General features: G+C 54.7%; 1 protein-coding gene across 1 annotated transcript; it reads right to left on the minus strand.

Moving 5' to 3' along the window:
* Positions 1 to 10,671: 10,671 nt before the first annotated feature.
* Positions 10,672 to 12,305, minus strand: LOC104291246 (protein MRP-126-like). Its single transcript, XM_009890456.1, has 3 exons — positions 12,297 to 12,305; positions 11,520 to 11,678; positions 10,672 to 10,857 (listed from the first exon to the last, which is right to left on the minus strand). Exons 1-3 carry the CDS (start codon positions 12,303 to 12,305, stop codon positions 10,672 to 10,674), a joined length of 354 nt encoding a protein of 117 aa, XP_009888758.1.
* Between the last annotated feature and the right edge of the window lie 6,533 nt (positions 12,306 to 18,838).

An 18,838-nucleotide genomic window follows, 5' to 3' on the forward strand; every position in this document is an offset into this window, starting at 1 on the left:
TCCACCAGCTGCCCTCGCAGAAGATGAAGTGATGGCGTGTCCCGCACGCCCCGGCTCCGGCAGCAAAGGCCACGCATGGACCAGCTCCCTCCGACCTCCCCAGAGCTTCGCGAGCCCCGGGGACGTCCGGCTGCAACCCCTCTCCTCTGCCCTGCAGGACCACCGCTGCCCGGGGAAGGGGCATCACTTGTGCCTCCCTGCTGCCTGAGCCTGATGCTCCAGGCTCTGCTTTGGCCCCGTGAGGTGCCCACGAGACAATAAAGCATTACGTTCCCAAGATCTCTCCTGTGTTGGCCTTTCCTTAAAACCTCTCCTCCTTATTCTCCATGCACGCTATAGGGGCGCAGCTGGATTAACAAACACGTTCATGCCATTTGTGCAGGGCGGGTTTCTTTCTGAACCCTGGTGATGCTCCGGTGAGCGGCCACAGCCAGTGTGGAACATCCCCGGGTGCTCACCAGCTCCGCTCTCCTCCACCATCCGGCACCAACGGGTCCCAAGTGATGGGGAAAGCACAAAAACATCTCCCCATCCTACAAGATGTTCTGCCTGGGCCCTACACCCTAGATGCGGCGCCGGTCCTTGGTGTCCCCAGTGCCCCCAGACCTGCCATGGCTTTGCATTCTTGCCCCATCCCCTTGGGGCTCCCCCACCACGATGGGCTTTTTGTACACAGCTTTGAGCAACCTCCTCCCCTGGGAAGCTACTGGTGATCACCAGCTGGCTTGCGAAAATCAGGCAGGCATCATGTTGTACAGTTTTTATTGCTTTTTTTTATGGTGTTACAACCATTTATGTAAGAAGGAGAAAAACAAGCCCTCCCAAAAATTCCTTTTGGATATTTACAATGCAGAAACATCACAGTTAACACGGCTGATGTATTAACCCATTCAGACAGGTAACAGCTGAAGGACCAGATCCTGCACTCATTAGCTTGAGGGGAATAAACCACCGCAGAAAACATCCATCTGTATCGTAAAATGACCATAAAGTGAATCCTTGTCAGAAAAAACACTTCTTCCCCTGACTTTCCAAGAACTTGCAGATGGGGATATAAATATTACAGACCTGATAACTACCTGCAATATTTTTTTCCAGTGAAACTTAGGGTCCCTACCATCCCCTCCGTGCTGTTAAAAGAGCTTTGTTTTATTGGTTTGTATATCAGGAGGAATGTTTTAACCAAGCGTGGCCAAGGAAAGCAGTCCCGTTTCCTCGTCCTCTGGCCGCTCACTGTCAGTAGTATTTCTTTGCACAGCTCTGTGCAGGTTAATTACACAAAGACATGGGTAAAGGCTTTCCTAAAATTAAAAAAAAAAAAAAAAAATAAAAAAAAAGGCTTTGCTTCCCTTTTTTTTTTAATGGAAAAGAAAGCCAGTATGCTGCCCCGGCTGTATTTATCAGACTGAAACATCCTCATAGATATTGAGGTGCCTTTCTGGTCCCCCCCTAAACCCGTGGGAATTTTGCCGTTCACGTCAAATGAGCTGGAGATGAACTCCCAACCACAGGCCTTTAATTTTCCCTGAAGAATTGCCACTCTTTATTCATTATTACTATACAGCCTGAGTCAACTAATTGTATGGCTCGCTCCAGCCTTATTGACTAGTGTTTTTTCACTTTCTACCCATTGAAAATGAAAGGAGCTCGTGGAGGAAGGGGTTAATATGTCATCCGTGTCTGCCATCATGTTTATGAGAAGAAAACAGCAAATCTGCCCCCACCCACCCCACCCTCAGCCTTCAGCTGCATTTGCAAAGCCCCTCAAAGAGATACCAGTGGAGCATCGGGACAAAACAAGAGACCTGGGGTTATTTTTGCCTCATGGAGGTAATACGTGGAGCGGGGCACGGTCTTCATATCTCTCCCCTCGCCACTGGTGCAAGGGCAGGCGCTGCCAGCTCCGGAGGGGCAAAGAAAGCCCAAAAGGGGATCATACTGTGCCCACACGTTGCTGGCATCTCCATCCTTCACCCACGGGGCAATTCAGGGATCCTACAGGAGAGGGAAGAAAACCCCATGGGAGAATCAACGCACGACCGCCCCAGAGCCCTGCTGAGGCTGGCATCCCTCCCCGCTAGCCCCCACTTCCCCATCGCCCGCCCTGCAACACCTCTGCCTCACAGTAACCTCGTGTCCGATACACTTGTGCAATTTCATTTGAGTTATCAGAGCTGATTAAAGAGTCTCTGGGTCCCCGCGGAGCTGGAGCACAGCTCCTGGCTCCATCCCATCCTCCCCAACAGATTGGGCTTGCTGGGACAACCGCAAGGGGTAAAGCAGAGCTGGGGAGCCATGCACCACCTTGGGGTGACACCGGTCCCGAGGAAGGACCTGTCCCCACCTAACAAGGCAATGCAAATGCTGCCTGGGAGCATCACTTGCTTGCCACACGCCCTGAGCTCTCCCTTACCTCCTCATCTCCGTGCCCCCGGAGCAGCCGCCCTTCAGTACACACAGGGTTTGGCAGAGCCCCTCTCCTTCTTGTTCATGGGCTCGGTGTCCGAATCCGGCGGGCTGGAGATGTATCTGTACTTGCTGGTGGGTGACCTCTGAGAGGACAGGAGACCATCAGACCTTCCCAAACGGGCAAGGCAGTGAAGCGCGAGCTGCGTCCCCTTATTTTATTGCATTGCAAGGGCAATGCGATGAAAAGGCTGGGCGCAGAAGGCAGCAGAGGCTGCACAGAGCCCAACATTAAGGTTTCACAGCGTGGTGTTACACCTGGATTTGCCCAAGGGGACAAATGGAGGCACAGTTGGACCAGGCATCCCTTCCTCACCCTCCACCTCACCTTCCCTGCAGGAAAATGGGGACAGCAGAACCAGGATGGGTGCACAGGAGCTTTGCCACCTTGCAATACAAACCCAAGGAAATTGCCCGCTATGCTCTACCCCAGGAAAATCAAAGATTGGCCAGATCCAATTCCCACCCTGAATGTGGAGTGGGTGTTGCAGGACCCCTCATCACCCCCGACCACCTCTACACATCACCTTTCCCACCCATCTTTGCACCCTCGAGCCCGTACACTTACCTTGACAGGAGCAAACTCCTGCTGGATCAGCTTCTTGAACTCACTTCTACTGAACGACTCAGATTTCTTCCCCTTCCTGGCATTGCCCTGGTAACTCTCCATCATGTCAGTGATGGCTTTGATGAGTTTAGACATGTCTCCTGTCATGGGGAGGAGCAAAACTTGAGGACACAGCAACGTGGCAGGGGCAGCTCTGCTCACAGGAAAACCCCCCATTCCCTTCCAATAATTCAAAACATTCTCAGTTCAGTTTCAGCCTTTCTAAATTTCTCTGCTGGAGGTGAAAAGAAAAATCCCTTTGCTGGATGCTGCCCACCACCCTGGCTACCCTTCAGAACTTTCACCTTAATTCACTTCATTTCTCCGCTTTCCCACTCCCTGCTTAAATTAAAAGGACGAAGCTCCCTGTAGCCATCTCAGGCAGTTGTCGGGTTGAATGAATCAGCTCTTGCAACTAAAGGAAAGTGCCGTGTCTACACACCCACCGCGCTCGGGGCTGGGTGGAGGGAGTCCGGGCAGCTAATGCAGTGCTTGTGCCTTTAGACCCTGCTGCCCCAAGCCCTGCTGGGACGGACCAGTTGCAAAATGACCCTGAAAACATAAAAGCTCATTTCAAGTACAAAAAGAAACGGCGGAGACTCACCCTGGCTCACCTGCATCAACCAGCCGACGGGCGCGGATGGGGCCGGCGGGAACAGCTCCCTGCAAGCTCCTCGCAGGCTGCCGGGGAGTGGGTGGAGGGTGAGGATTTCTTCTGGTCAGTCCTGTTCTCTGGCTGCCTCCCCGCATTGCTGCACTTCCCAGGGAGCCTCCCTCATTATCCTTCCCCCGGCGAGGATGTTTACCAGCACACCTGGGGAAAGACGTATGTAGGTCAGCAGCATCGCTCTCCATAGGCATCGCTCAGGGACCCGAGCGGGGAACACAGGGGTTTGCACTGGAGACATCAAAAAAGCTATCCAGAAGTTCTCTTGATGTATCACAGAATCACAGAATGGTGAGGGTTGGAAGGAACCCCTGGAGATCATCTCCTCCAACCCTCTGCCAGAGCAGGGGCACTCCAGCAGTGGCACAGGACGGCGTCCGGGCGGGTTTGGAATGGCTCCAGAGGGGGAGACTCCCCCACCTCTCTGGGCAGCCTCTGCCACTGCTCTGCCGCCCTCACAGCAGAGAAGGCCCTCCTCAGCTTCAGATGGAACTGCCTATGGTCACGTTTGTGCCTGTTCCCTCTTGTCCTGTCACTGGGCACTGCTGAAAACAGACTGTTCCCATCCCCCTGGCACCCTCCCTTTGGGTATTTATCAGCATTGATGAGATCCCCCCCTCATGGAAGGGGGAAAAAGAAGCTTCTCCCAAAAGGGTGGGGTGTTTTTTTTCCTTTACAACCAAGATGATTTGTGAGTTCGTTGGGTGTTGCAATGCCGAAGCTTAGGAAACATCACCGGCAAAATAACTTCCAGCAGAAAAGGTGGTTTTAATCTTTTTGAGGCTCATACAGGCTGCCACTGGGCATATTCACGTTTGCCCAGCTTGGACGATGGCAGCAGAGCTGGGGTTTCTTCTGCAAGAAAGGGGAAGGTGCTGCTTTTCAAACAGGGCAACCTGCTGCCAAGAGTGACAGCAGCGTGGGGACACCTGGTGACGCCAGCCCCAGGGAGAGGGGGGGAGCCACCGCCAACGGCATTATGAGCTCCCTCCCGTGGGAAAGTCACTTATTACACATCTCATCTCATAGAATCGTAAAATCATAGAATCACAGAATCTCGGTGGGACAGGGACAGCCACCGCCCGTCCCAGCGGGGTGGCCTCGGTGCCAGGCTGCCTTTCAGCCCCGATGGAGCGAACGGAGCCGTGCACGGGGACAGGTTGCCCCAGGGCTCCCAGGCAAAGAACAAGGCACGGGGGCTACGGGGATGCTGCAGCCAGGCAGCCAGGGCAGGACGCCTGGCTTTCGGCTGATTCTCTGTGTGGTCCCGGAGAAGTCAATGACCCCGGGTTTGCTCACCTGGAAAGGGGGTGTAACGAGCCATCCCTGCTATGAAGGGTGTGCCAGCTTTCATTAAGGGCTCAGGCACCATCCCAAGATTGCCAGATACGGTACGAAGCCAGATGAGATCACGCTCTGCATCAATCTTCCCAGGCGGCGTTAGCAGGGCCGGGTTCATAGCAGCGTTTTTGGGAGAGGAGGGGTTGCTAGAGTCAACCTGTGCCGCCCACGCACCGCTGCTGACACCGCCAGCGCGGCACAAGACATCTCTGCAATTAAGTGGGTTGCAAATGAGATGCAGACCATGGTCTGGAGCTAAATTTTACCTTGGCACAGTGAGGCGAGAGTGCAGCAAGTCACTGCAAGCCCTCTGCAGCAAGGGCTGCCTGGCACACGGATGCTTTCGGTGGAAACAGGATCAACCCAGGGGCTGCTCTTGCAGCTTACGGTCCCCTGGGAACTGGAGCTTTCGGGAGAGCCCCAGCCCTGGGGGATGCACTTCAGGGCTGTATTTGGGATGACAAGGCAACTGGGCACAGCCGGTGGCACAATTTACGCCGCAGTCTTTTGGGGTACAGCCTTGGGGTACAGGGTTGCTTAGCACAAACCCCACAGAGAGACCGACATCCCCATGACATCTCTCCCATGAGGTGGAGCGCCTGCTGCTGCTGGCCATGCCCTTGATGGAGACGCAGAGTGTTTTCTCATGGGCTGGAGCCATTCCCATGGCCGAGTGCTCAGGATTTAAGGGCTTTATGTTGGCGGGTCCCTACCTCAGAATCACAGAATGGTCAAGGTGGGAAGGGACCTCTGGAGATCATCCAGTCCAACCCCCCCTCCACCAGAGCAGGGTCACCTACAGCAGGTAAAAAATCTCTGTACAGTCTTGGAAGAGCATCACACCGCCACGGAGATGGGGCATGCCCAGGCGTGGGATGGACCCCAGGATGGGGGATGCTGGGGGCTGGCCAGGCATGGCGGTGCGGAAGCCACCGCGCCGGGCAGGAAGCGCTTGCGAAGGAGGATGGGAAGGCAACGCATGGCAATGGCACCTACAACCGCTGTACTCCTCCCTCCACCACTGCCGCCCCAATTAGCGCACGTCCGCCCGGGGAATGAGGGGAATTAGGAGGAAAATTGCTCTGAATCACCCTGAGCCAGTCCCTTCCGCCGGCTACTCCCTCCGAGCCTGCTGCCACCACGGTGCCATCCTGCGGTGGCACGTCCCCATCCGCAGCAGCGGCAGGTTGGCTTTGCCGGGCTCCGGGCACCGGGGGGATGCACTTCAGGGCTGTATTTGGGATGACAAGGCAACTGGGCACAGCCGGTGGCACAATTTACGCCGCAGTCTTTTGGGGTACAGCCTTGGGGTACAGGGTTGCTTAGCACAAACCCCACAGAGAGACCGACATCCCCATGACATCTCTCCCATGAGGTGGAGCGCCTGCTGCTGCTGGCCATGCCCTTGATGGAGACGCAGAGTGTTTTCTCATGGGCTGGAGCCATTCCCATGGCCGAGTGCTCAGGATTTAAGGGCTTTATGTTGGCGGGTCCCTACCTCAGAATCACAGAATGGTCAAGGTGGGAAGGGACCTCTGGAGATCATCCAGTCCAACCCCCCCTCCACCAGAGCAGGGTCACCTACAGCAGGTAAAAAATCTCTGTACAGTCTTGGAAGAGCATCACACCGCCACGGAGATGGGGCATGCCCAGGCGTGGGATGGACCCCAGGATGGGGGATGCTGGGGGCTGGCCAGGCATGGCGGTGCGGAAGCCACCGCGCCGGGCAGGAAGCGCTTGCGAAGGAGGATGGGAAGGCAACGCATGGCAATGGCACCTACAACCGCTGTACTCCTCCCTCCACCACTGCCGCCCCAATTAGCGCACGTCCGCCCGGGGAATGAGGGGAATTAGGAGGAAAATTGCTCTGAATCACCCTGAGCCAGTCCCTTCCGCCGGCTACTCCCTCCGAGCCTGCTGCCACCACGGTGCCATCCTGCGGTGGCACGTCCCCATCCGCAGCAGCGTCAGGTTGGCTTTGCCGGGCTCTGGGCACAGGTTTGCCCACGATGGTGGGTCGCTTCCTGGCCATGGGCCTCACTGGCACCCCAGGACCGACCAGTTTTACCCCACTGTGGCTCATCCCGATCAGCGTGTCTAGACTGATAACGAATGTGATGCGTACAGCGCATCAAAGTCCCCACTTGCCACAGCGCTGGGTGGGGATTGCGCAACCCATTCTGTGTCAGCCACCACCGGGCTTCTGACCCCTCATGGAAGGGTCTGTTAGGGGGTGAAGGGGGTCTGCAGCAGATGGAGGGCGTCTGCAGCAGGTGGAGGGGGTCCATGGTGGGCAGGGGGAGCAGGCAGGATGGGGATGTTGGGGATGGGATGGGTCCCAGCTGGGAGACACAGCTCAGACCCAGCTGGATCCCATCTCCTCCTCATAAAACCCAGCCCTGTAGGCTTCAACCTCTTTTCCCCAGCTTGTGAGATTTGAGAGGGTGGGGGGGTCAGCGGTGTGAGGAGCTGGCAGGGTCACCCCAAAGCTGTTTTGTTGGGACAGGACAGGGTAGCAGTTAGGGGAGACATAGTCCTTAGGTAGGTTCTGGGCTGGGACCCTTGGCAGGGGGCGAATGCAAGCTGATGGTGTTGCACCTCACCAGGGCAAAGCTCAGGGAGAAGGATGTGGGGTACAACACCCCCCACCCAAACAGGGAAAGGAGGTAAATTTAGCATTTATCTGTATCCACCATTGACCTGCTGCTTTGAGCTGTACCCAGGAGGAGCTGCGGTGCTTCTCCTTTCTCCTGCTCCTGTAGGACACAGGTAAGGAGAGCCAATGTGGTGGTGTTGAGAAAGAAAAGAGTCTTTACCCGCAAAACTGTGTGGTGGCTTGAGCTGAGGGGTGTGAGAGAGGAGGTTTGGGTGTCTGCAAGTCGGTGCACGTCCTTGTGCTGCCAGCTTAGCCCCAAAATTCCATTTTTGTTTCTGACACGTAAATTAGTGTAATCCTACTTATTGCGAGCAGCGCTGGTGGTGCAGAAATAGGGGATGTGATGAATAGGGTGGGGGGGTCACAGTACAGGGCTCTGCCTGCCATCGATGGGACAGGGCGCAACCCTGGGGAGCGAGACAAGACTGTGGTGTTCCCCGGGTTGCTCCAGGGCTGGTGGCCACCCCAGCAGCCTCGGTGGCACATGCCACCAGGTGGCAGCAGGAACCTGTCGCACACCATGCTTGCAAAGGTGGAATCCTTTAGCTATAAGCTGGGGGTGAAGGCAGGTGGGGCCGGGGGCTGCATACCTGCTTGGTGCTGCTGGAGAGCTGCTCCTGGGGCAGCAAGCAAGGCTGGAAGAACCCAGGGGCCATCCCCATCCTCAAACAGTGTGGCCATGGTCAGCAGAGCACCATGCCCATCTGCCTGACCCAGCATCCCTCTGCAGCACGAGATACAGTGCGGCTGGGGTGTATCCAACACCTTCTTCCTTGTATTGCTTTGATATCTCCTTTGTTGGGGATCTGTGAGTTCTGGATGAAGGGATGTGGGGCTTGGACTAGATGTTCTCCAGAGGTCCCTTCCAACCCCGCCCTGTTCTGTGATTCTGTATGGATTTGGGGACCGCTCTGCTATTATGTGAGGAACCAGCAATCACCTCTGCTTGCTCGCAGCCCTGTGTTGGTGTCCTTGGCCCTGTTGCGCTCGGAGTGTGTGGTGGCTCGTTCTTCACCACCTCCGGTGTGATGGTCCAACAGCCCCGGTGGGTGACACAACAGGAGTCCCGCACCCCGGGGTTTCAGGGGAGCGTGAAGTCCCGCTGGGTTGGCAAATATCCTGTTGCACCAGCACCGCTGATGAGGCTGGTTCCTGCCTAGATCCTAGGGGGAAAGTCCCAGGGTGGTTTGTGGGTGCCCCCAGCACCCAGATTTGTGTGCTCAGCCCCTGCACAGGGAGATCCCTCCGCTGCAGAGAGCAGAAGGGCTGACCACTCACCGGCAGGGCACTGAGCTCCTGAAAAGCTGATCAGCTGCACATGGGACCTCAACCACCCTTGGCCCCGAAGCTGGGCATCCCCTTATTGGTCTTTCCTACCAAGTAATGGGTGGTGGGATAAGAGGAGATGGCCTCAAGTTGAGACAAGGGAGGTTTAGATTGGATATTAGGAAAAATTCCTTTAATGAAAGGATTGTCAAGCATTAGAACAGGTTGCCCAGGGAAGCAGTGGAGTCAACATCCCTGGAGGTACTTAAAAGATGAGTAGATATAGTGCTGAGGGACACGGTTTAGTGGTAACTTAGCAGAGTTGGGTTAACAGTTGGACTTGATGATGTTAAAGGTCCCTTCCAACCAAAATGATTCAATGATTCTTATGGGACCAGCCCTGGGAACTGTTTGGTTCTAGGCTGGGTAGTGGCAATGAACCAGCTCCGCTTTCTCCCTTGGGTGCAGGGCTCTTGTCTGCTCCTAAAGTGCTGTAGGATGGGGTGCAGACTTATTTTGGGGTGCAGGACCTGACTCCAGAGGGGACTTACGACCCTGTGCAGGCTCAGGCAAGAGCTGAGCTGACTCTGGCCACTGCAACCCTTTTTTACCTTGTAAGAAGGTGTTTGACACTTCAGATGTCAAAATTGACTCCGGAGGAAGCTGAAGCAACCTGGCCAGGGGTGGTGAAGCAAGCTTGCAGCAGTCTTGTGTTAACCCGGGGAGAGGGGAGCGCTTGCTTCAGTGCTGCTGGTTTGGGGAAGCTGGTGGCAGGTTCCTTTGCAGAGCTTGGGCGATTTCAGGGCTTTGACTCACCCTTAGGAAATCACAACTGTTCCTTTCTTCCCTCCTCCCCCCCCCCGCCTCTAAAAGACATCTGCGAGTCATAGCCAGGCTCTAAGCATCCACGGTGGGAGGCTGCTCAGCAGCATCGTAAGCGTTTCCAGCCACCCACTCTGGAAAGCAGCTATTAACAAGGGACAACTCCTCGGTGTAAACTCGAGACGCTCTGAGTGAGGAGTTGGGGTTGTTCTCGGTTCTTTCCCGCACAAAACCCAGCAGTCGCACCTTGTGCTGGCTGCAGCACTAAAATTAAATGCTCCCAGCCCCATACCAGGGCCTTGCAGAGCAAAAGCACCCTAAAAAAAGGGTGCTCCTCCAGAAAAGAGGGCTCATCCATCCCCATCCTTCCTTCTAGCTCTTGCCTATCCCCACAGCTCAGTTCTAGGAGACATGCAGAGTGTTTTCAGGCCAAAAACAGGCTTTTTCTTTTTTTTCTAGTTGGAAATGCAAAGACACCTCAAATTATGCTGCCCTCCCTGACCCAAGGAACACATAATGTAAGGAGTATTGTGAGCGCCCACTGCAATGGACCCTGCTCTCCCCAGGTGTCTCGCCTCGTCCCCCCGAAAAACCGCAGCCTGTCTCTGGGGTGGATTTGCCTGGCTTAAAGCCATGCTGGGAGAGAGCAAGGCGTGGGACTCGCCTCCAGGAAAACCCACGTGGACACACATAAGAGCTTTGACAGCCTCAGGGCAAATCTTTATTTGGCAGCAAAAACATCAAACTTGAAGGAAGGGAAGGAGGAAGGTGGGTGGAGAGAGGGATGGAGGGGAGAAAGCCGGGGGTTGCAAACACTGATGGGCGCCTTCAGCTGGGGACCACACCTCAGTGGTGGTGTTGGTGCTGGTGTTTGTGCTGCTGCTGGTGGTCCTCGACGTCGTGGAGGTGCTCGTGGGTGGCAATGGTGACACGGGTGATCAGCAACATCACCTCGCAGAAGCTGATCTGCGCATCCTTGTTGATATCGAGGTCCTTCATGATTTCGTCGATGGTGGCCTTGTTCTTCACGTGCTGCAAAGGAAGGGACAGGGTGAGGGCAAAGTCCTGTCATTCACAGCTCAAGCCTCCCCCCAGCCTCTCTGGGACCCTCGCAGGTCCCAGGTCCTTGAGAGTCTGGTGCTGTGTGTGGCTCCATCCTTGTCCCATCACCACCCATTGCTTTGGGTAGAGCAACGATTCACCCATGGCAATGAAGTAATGGGAGAGCAGCAGGCTAGCATCACCTCAAGGACACCATGCAACGCGGAAGCCGATGAAGGCAGCAGTGTTACGTCAGCCACAAACCTCTCCTTTAGCACGTTGCGTTAAAAACACTTCCCGCTTTAGCGAAGCGAGTTCCAAGAAAAAACAAAATGGGCTTTTTGGCTGATGTTCCTGACATCACCACTCCTAGACAGCAAAGGAGCTCTTGGGCAATATGATCCCAATTTTTGCAGATAAGGGGATGAGGGTAAATAACTGGCTGCAGGTTGGCCCAGACCTGTGTGGGATTCCTTCCTCTGTCTTTACGGAGCATGTTTGGAAAGCGGCAGTTGGGTAGGGAGGCTCTGGGCAGAAGGTGTTGGGGCAGGAGGGCAGAGTGGGAAGGGGGTGAATCCATCCCCTGGGGGTATTCTGGCAACGGAGTCCAGCCCGGCTCCCTCCCCACGTGGGTCATGAGAAACCCCACTCACCCTCAGGTAGTTCACAAGCTGCTTCTCAATTAGGAGCTTCAGCTCCCTCTTGGTCAGGGTGTCTCTGTCCCCCTCCCGTCTTGAGTACTGGTGGAAGACATCAATGATGACATCCATGGCCTTCTCCAGCTCGGAGAGGGGTTCCTGGGTCTGGGAGGTCTGGAAGAGAAAAGACTACACTGAAAAATGTCAGGAGCAACAATAGATGGGGCAGTCTGATGTAAACCGGTGAGGCTCCGGTACAGCCACTGGCTGCACGCCAGATGGGGACGCAGCCTGGCGTTGTTCAGCCATTCTTTTTGGGGGATAAATTCCAGCTGTTTGAGTTTTCCCTGGTCTATAAGGCAAAGGAGACTGAAGGGGGTTGCAGCCTTTGTCTGCTCCTGCTCTGGGATGTGCAACTACAGATGATAGCTGAGAGCTGATTTCCCCCCAAAACATGCCCTTTGTAAGTCAGGCACTGTTGGAGCAAGTCTCCCAAAATAGCTGGTGGCACTGCAAAAGCCTCTGTAGAGACACAGAGTATGCGATCTGATGTCCAGGAGCCCCATTGGTGGTTGGACTCTGCTGTGGGGAACTTCTTCCAGGAGGAGACGTCTCTCCTTGTGGGTTGCGCTCGGATGAGCCTGAGTGGAGATGGTTGTCCTCTGCCAGCAACTGATGGCAGCACACGCAGTGAGGAGAGGCTCCTCAAAGGTCCTTGCACCTCCGATGGCCCAACTGGCACCTGCAAAAGAGCATGGAGACCTTAAATGCCCGAGTCACCACTGGACTTGCCTTGCTCATCTTGGCGAAGTAGCGAGATCCACTTGGGCTGGAGCAGGTTTGGTCCCAAGCGTGACATCTCTTATAGCCTGCCCGTCAGCCTGCCCCGCTCCACCGGTTGTGAAATGTCTCTGTTTCATCCAATTCCAGTCCGTCTTCATTACATACTTGTGCGTTGCTTAAGGCTTCGGGGTAGTTCCTTAAAAGGGGTCTTTGTGGCTTTTTCTGCAAGGTCGGTGTGTCACGTACTCTGCCAGGGAGGTGGCCAGCGCATGTCCATGTCCCCTTCACCCCCTCCACCTGGCTACTGGGGCTGTGATTCTCCAACAACTCTCGACAGAAGCCCATTCCCCTCGCTGCCTTTGATTTCACCCATTTTACTCCTCTCTATAGAGTGTCTTTTCATGCCACGAAGTAAAGGGGACCCACAGCGTCATGCCTGTGATTCTCCGAAGACCCAGCACTGCTTGGGCCCGTAGCATCCCCATCCTTGCAGACCTGGTGTGCACAAGCACCACGTGGTCCTGTGCACCCAAAAACATCCCACTGTCCCACTGCTTGGCGCAGCCCAGCACTGACAGCAATGCCGGGGTTGCCTGTGTGACACGGGGATGGAGCCGGTGCTGAGGGCAGAGGGAGCAGCTCTTTATGAAAGACAAATAATAACACGGGGCGGGTTCCCAACATGGTGGGGCTCCTGGAACTTCATTTCAACTCTTCAGGTTAGCAACAGCCTGTGCCAAGGGTGGTTTCTCCCCACCCAAGGTATGCTCTGAGCCGTGGAGACCAGGTGTGGCTGAAAGGTGTATGTTTACTCTTTTAGGACTCTATCCTGGCTTTGTGGCTTTTTTTTTGTTGTTGTTGTTTCTGGGTTGCAGAGGCTCAGAGCAGCTAAGATCAGGAGTAAAACGAGATTTTCCGGCGCTTCTTCATGAAAATGCACAGCCTGCTGATTCAGCTGGCTTGTTTGGGGGGGGTTTGTTTAACCTGCCAAACACGATGCTAATCTCAGACACAAAGTGGAGGTCAAAACGGGGCCATGGACCTGGGGCAAGATCCAGGAGCTCCAGATAAGCTGACACAGGGCAGCACCATGCAGGGAGATGCTCGGGGATGCAGCCCTGGTCCACACGCCGTGGCCGCCCAGACCCCAGCCCTGCCCGGTGGGGGTGCAGTGCATTTCACAACAGGAGTGCTTTGATGCACAAAACAGCTGGAGAAGGGCCGGGGCATTTCACAACAGGGTGTCAGGGACCATCCGCTCAGTTGCAGCATTTTCTAGTAATTTCGGGGAACCATACTTTTGGTCATTTTTCATTGTGAAGGTGGGGAAGAGCAAGGAGTTTCACAACAGGGTGTCAGGGACCATCTGCTCTGTTGCAGCATTTTCTAGTAATTTCGGGAAACCATACTTTTGGTCATTTTATCATTGTGAAGGTGGGGAAGAGCAAGGAGGGGTTACAGGGTGTGGGATACGCCAGGGATTTCCAAGAGGAATAGTAGCTAGACCCTCAGATGTGCCCACCAAGCAGCAGGGATGAGACCCCAGGTCCAGAGGGGACCACAGAGATGCTGGGAGGGCTGGAGCTCCTCTGCTGGGAGAGTTGGGGGGGTTCAGCCTGGAGAAGAGAAGGCCAAAAAGGGGAGAGCTCAGAGCCCCTTCCAGTGCCTAAAGGGGCTCCAGGAGAGCTGGGGGGGGACTCTGGATCGGGGAGGGGAGCCGTGGGACGAGGGGGAACGCTTTGACACTGACAGAGGGGAGATTGAGGTGAGATCTGGGGAAGAAATTGTTGGCTGTGCGGGTGGTGATCCCCTGGGGCAGGTTGCCCCGAGAAGCTGTGGCTGCCCCATCCCTGGAGGTGTTCAAGGCCAGGTTGGACGGGGCTTGGGGCAACCTGGGCTGGGGGGAGGTGGCCCTGCCCAGGACAAGAGGGTTGGAACGAGATGAGCTTTGTGGTCCCTTCCAACCCAAACCATTCTATGACTCTATGATTTCGTTTTTAAATGCCAGTGCAGACACTAAGGTGACCAGGGAGCCTGGGTAGCACTTTGGGTCACAGGAACATGTGGTAGCACGACTTCTTGCCTGTCCCTGCAGGTCTCCTTGCAGGGGGAGCCTCTGTGTCCAGCAATGCCTGTAAGCCATGCTGAAGTGGCTGCAGCAACCCACAATCCTGGCCACAAGGCCACCAAGGTTGAGCAAGCATCTACTTTCTGGAGCTGCAGAGGGGAAGGAGTGGGGAAGAAGGCATCAGGTGGCACACAAGCAACCCGATAGCCGTGGCAAGTGAAAGATCTGGTTCACAGTGACTGGGGTTGGTTGTGCCCCGAGGAGCTGAGCCCTGGCAGGACACCCCATGCTTGACAGTCATTGCAAAACTCTTTCAAAATACACGTTTATGGGCAAGTGGCTGGCTGATGCGGGAAGAGGGCACGGCAGGGTTTGTCACTCTGCGGTTTGTCGTGTTTCACAGCAGATTTTAGCCCAGGATCAGGACAGGGCGTATGTTTTGGTTGTTAGATTTGGGTTTAGCTTGGGGAAGCAAGGGGCTGCACACCTTTGAGCATCACCACACCAGCGATGTTCCAACTATCACCTCACAGGAGCAGCCACCACAGGAGGTGGGGCAACCTACAGGTTTTCCCCATCCTGGAGCCACAGGGGAAAGGATTTCCTGGTCCTTTAGCTCGAGCCAAAAAGCATTCACGTGTGTCTCGGCCATATCAAACAGCTACAAACTCAGCTGTTTGGCAGGCACCACCTTGGTCCAGCCCAAAGGGAGGTGGGAGCCTGTCCCCAGGAAAACGAACTGCTGGAGAGGGTCCAGTAAAGGGCTACAAAGATGCTGGGGGACTGGAACATCTCTCTTATGAGGAAAGGCTGAGGGATGTGGGACTTTTTAGGCTGGAGAAGAGAAGACTGAGGGGGGATCTCATCAATGCTTATCAATCCTTCAAGGGAGGTGCCAGGGGAATGGGCACAGTCTGTTTCCAGTGGTGCCCAGTGACAGGACAAGAGGGAACGGGCACAAACATGACCATGGGCAGTTCCATCTCAGCCTGAGGAGGGCCTTCTCTGCTGTGAGGGCGGCAGAGCAGTGGCACAGGCTGCCCAGAGAGGTGGGGGAGTCTCCCCCTCTGGAGCCATCCCAAACCCGCCTGGACGCTGTCCTGTGCCACTGCTGGAGTGCCCCTGCTCTGGTGGGGGGTGGGATGGGGGAGCTCCAGAGGGCCCTTCCAACCATTACCATTCTGAGATTCTGTTCCAACCGCATGGCACAACTGCTTGCAGGGTGCTGGACCCTCTCCAAGCCCTCCTGGAGCTCTGGCAGGTTGCAGGGCTGGATTTGGCCATTGCACTTGCCGTTCCTCTCTGTGCTGCAACATCAGAAGTGTCACGCTCTCTTGTGTTGGGGCAGCTGCCTGCTCAGCCCCATGGGGTGGTGGTACCCAAGCACTCAGTGAGGGGGGAAAAAAACAGTGCATTTATTACCCAGAAATGGTTTGTCAGTGCTGTGAGACATCTCCCAGATGGCTCTGCCAGGGACAAGTTCTTCATGCCCTGCTGGAGGCCGTCAGGGTTTCGGTGAGAATATTTTACTGGTGGAAAACTCCAAGATGGAAACCATCCGGGCGTTTCATCTTGGCTGGGTAGCAAGTGATTCAGCAGGGTTGGGAGGCAGCACTCTGGATGACTTGCCTGTGTGGGAAAACTCTGAAATTTGAGTTTTCATTGGGATTTGGGGAGAAAAGTTTAAACCTCAGAATTTCCCACGGACTAGAAGTTATATATATGGATAGTAACTGTTGTGTGTATTTTTATTTTTTTTTCCTAAGAGCGCCCTGGCTTGTTCTTGTGGTAAAGGCTGTGTTCTGTTGTGAACTGCAGTTGTCATGGGTATTAACTCATTTTTCCTGCTTACGGGTGATTCTGCATCCAGAGGACACGCTTGGCATGGCCAAAGGGGGGGAAAAAAAAAAATAAAGCTGGATGAGGATGAGCAAAACAGGAGATGCTTCCCCAGGCTAGGCTGCCTCTGCTCTTCCCAGTCTAGGCAGAAAACTCCCTCTGCCAAGAGAAAAACCTCTAATACAACTTTTTACTAGGGCATGTAGTGATAGGATGAGGGGGAATAGCTTTAAACTGGAAGAGGGCAGGTTTAGATTAAACATTAGGAAGAAATTTTTTACTTTGAGGATTGTAAGGCACTGGAACAGCTTGCCCGGAAAGGTTGTTGAGGCCCTGGAGGTGTTCAAGGCCAGGCTGGACGCGGCCTTGGGTAACCTGGGCTGGTGGGAGGTGTCCCTGTCTATGGCAGGGGAGTTAGAACTCGATGATCTTCAAGGTCCTTTCCAACCTAAATCCTTCTATGATTCTATGAACTGCTGTATGTTGCAGCTGAGCGTTAAAACCCTTGCGGAGCTCAGGCAGTGTCTTGTGATGGTCTTCTGGCCAGTAATACCCTCCTAGCCCATCAGTCCAGCACCCTCCGCTTGGACCAGACACTGAGCAATACAGCTCTCACCCACTCACCACATCTTGATCATATGCCTCTCCCTTTATGGGTTTTGGGGGTGCCTCAATTTGGGAAGCATTTATCCCATAGCTGCAGCTGATGCCCACCCTCCCCATCTGTGAGATGGATGCAAAAAGGAGTGCTGAGACAGGAAGGACTCAGTAAACTTCAAGTGATGCTTTATTGTCTCACAAGCATGAGGATTCCAAGCAGACAGAAAGCAGCCAGACCCCAATTCCTATCAGCAACCCCCTCTGAGTTTTTCCTGGGTCCTACACGGAGACTCAATCCCTGTCTGGTGTACAGCGGTCCTGGTCCTTGTGGCTGATGCGATGGGCGTCATCGGCCACCTTGGCCAAGACAATGGTGAACTCCTCGAAAGTCAGCTCTTTGTCCTTATTCAAGTCTGTCTCTTTGAAGAGCTTCTTCAGGTACTCAGGGTTGTTCCTGCCCTGAAATTGGGGGAAACAGGACATGTGTTAGCATGGCCCCTCCCTGGGCTACACACCCACCAGTGGAAACCAAGCCAACTTTATTTTTGCATGACCTGAGAAGAGTTTGGAAGCTGCAGGATCGTTGTGACCCTCTCCTACCTTGCAGTTAGTCCCTAGTTAAAACCCCAGATGGACAAGGTCTTGTCCCAAACCCCTTTGGCTGCTCCAAACCCCTGCAGTGGCAGGAGGAATGAGTGCGGATGGTCTCTCAGCATGTGGGGTCTGATCACAGAAACCCACCCTATGGACCACAGCCCTCAGTGGGGACTGCACCCCATTTCCCCAGGAGCATCACTGGAGGCAATCTCATCCTTATACCCCCCAAGGAGACCACCCCTCCGTGGAGCACATCACAGCTCCTGTGGCACTCACGCAAACTTGCAGGAAGTTTGGTGCCTGCTCAGTCAGCAGTGTCTTGAAGTCACCGAAGCTGAGGAGGTCGAGCTCGCCCTCCCGGATGCTGTAACGGTGGTAGACTTCCACAATGGCTTTCAGGGCCATCTCCAGCGTGCAGTTTCCAGGGAACTTCCTGGTCTCGGGAAGGGTGGATGAGGTCTGGGTGCTTGCAGACATGGTTGAGCTCTTGAGGTACCAGCGGAAACTGTGTGGAGAAACCTCAAAGCCATGAGATGCATCAAAAAATCCAGCACCCCATACTCTGCTCTTGGCCCCCAAGTTGTGTTCACCTCCCCAGCCTGGCAGAAGATCTGAACCAGGAGCATTGTCTCTCCGGGGCTGAGCAAACCAGCAGTACCCAATGTGCCCAGGGGCAGCCGGCGGCTCCTCAGTGCTGAGCAGGTAATAAGTGGTTTTAGGAATATCACTGTTTTATTGCCCAACCACCTCCAATTTTTAGCTTAGCCCAAGAAGCAGCTTGTTCTTACTGATCTGGAGGCATCTGTCAGGCAAGTTAAACAAACCCATCAGGCTGGAGTCGCATATCTATACCGTGCCACCAACAGCGAGGATGGCTTTGTGGCAGGGAGCACAGTTCAGGTACGGGCTCCATTGCAGCCTTTTCCTGACCTTCTCCTCCTCCTCTCTGTGAATCTCCCCCTCTTTGGGCTGCAAACCCTTTTTCATGGCAGACACTGAGCACAGAGACCCTGCTCTCTGCTGAGTGCCACCATGCAGGTGACACCCCGCAAAGGGCATTCTCCTTGCCAGTGGAAACCATGATGCCTCCACTAAAGGTGGCACAGAAATGCCATTAATTTATACTTGTCTCATTATCGCCAGAACCAGCCTCCTACCCTGCCCTGAGTAGAAAGCATCACCCTGGAATAAAACAGGCATGGCATGAAGCGCCGTACTCAGGATGGCTTCTCCCTCATCTTATTTCCCGCAAGAACCACTGTGGTGTTACTTACCCGTATCTCCAAGAAGAGTTTGCGGAGAATGGGTCTGTTGTGGTGATCCAAGAGCCTGGGCAGACCTTTTATACATGTCTGAGGTCCTGTTTCATCACAGGTGGTGACACACCTGCTGCAAGCAACAGCTTGAGTTCACATTTCCCGTACCTGGAAATTGCAAGGTGGGAACT

This window comes from Charadrius vociferus, unplaced genomic scaffold (assembly GCF_000708025.1).
Source record: "Charadrius vociferus isolate BGI_N301 unplaced genomic scaffold, ASM70802v2 scaffold698, whole genome shotgun sequence".
Lineage (NCBI taxonomy): Eukaryota > Metazoa > Chordata > Aves > Charadriiformes > Charadriidae > Charadrius > Charadrius vociferus.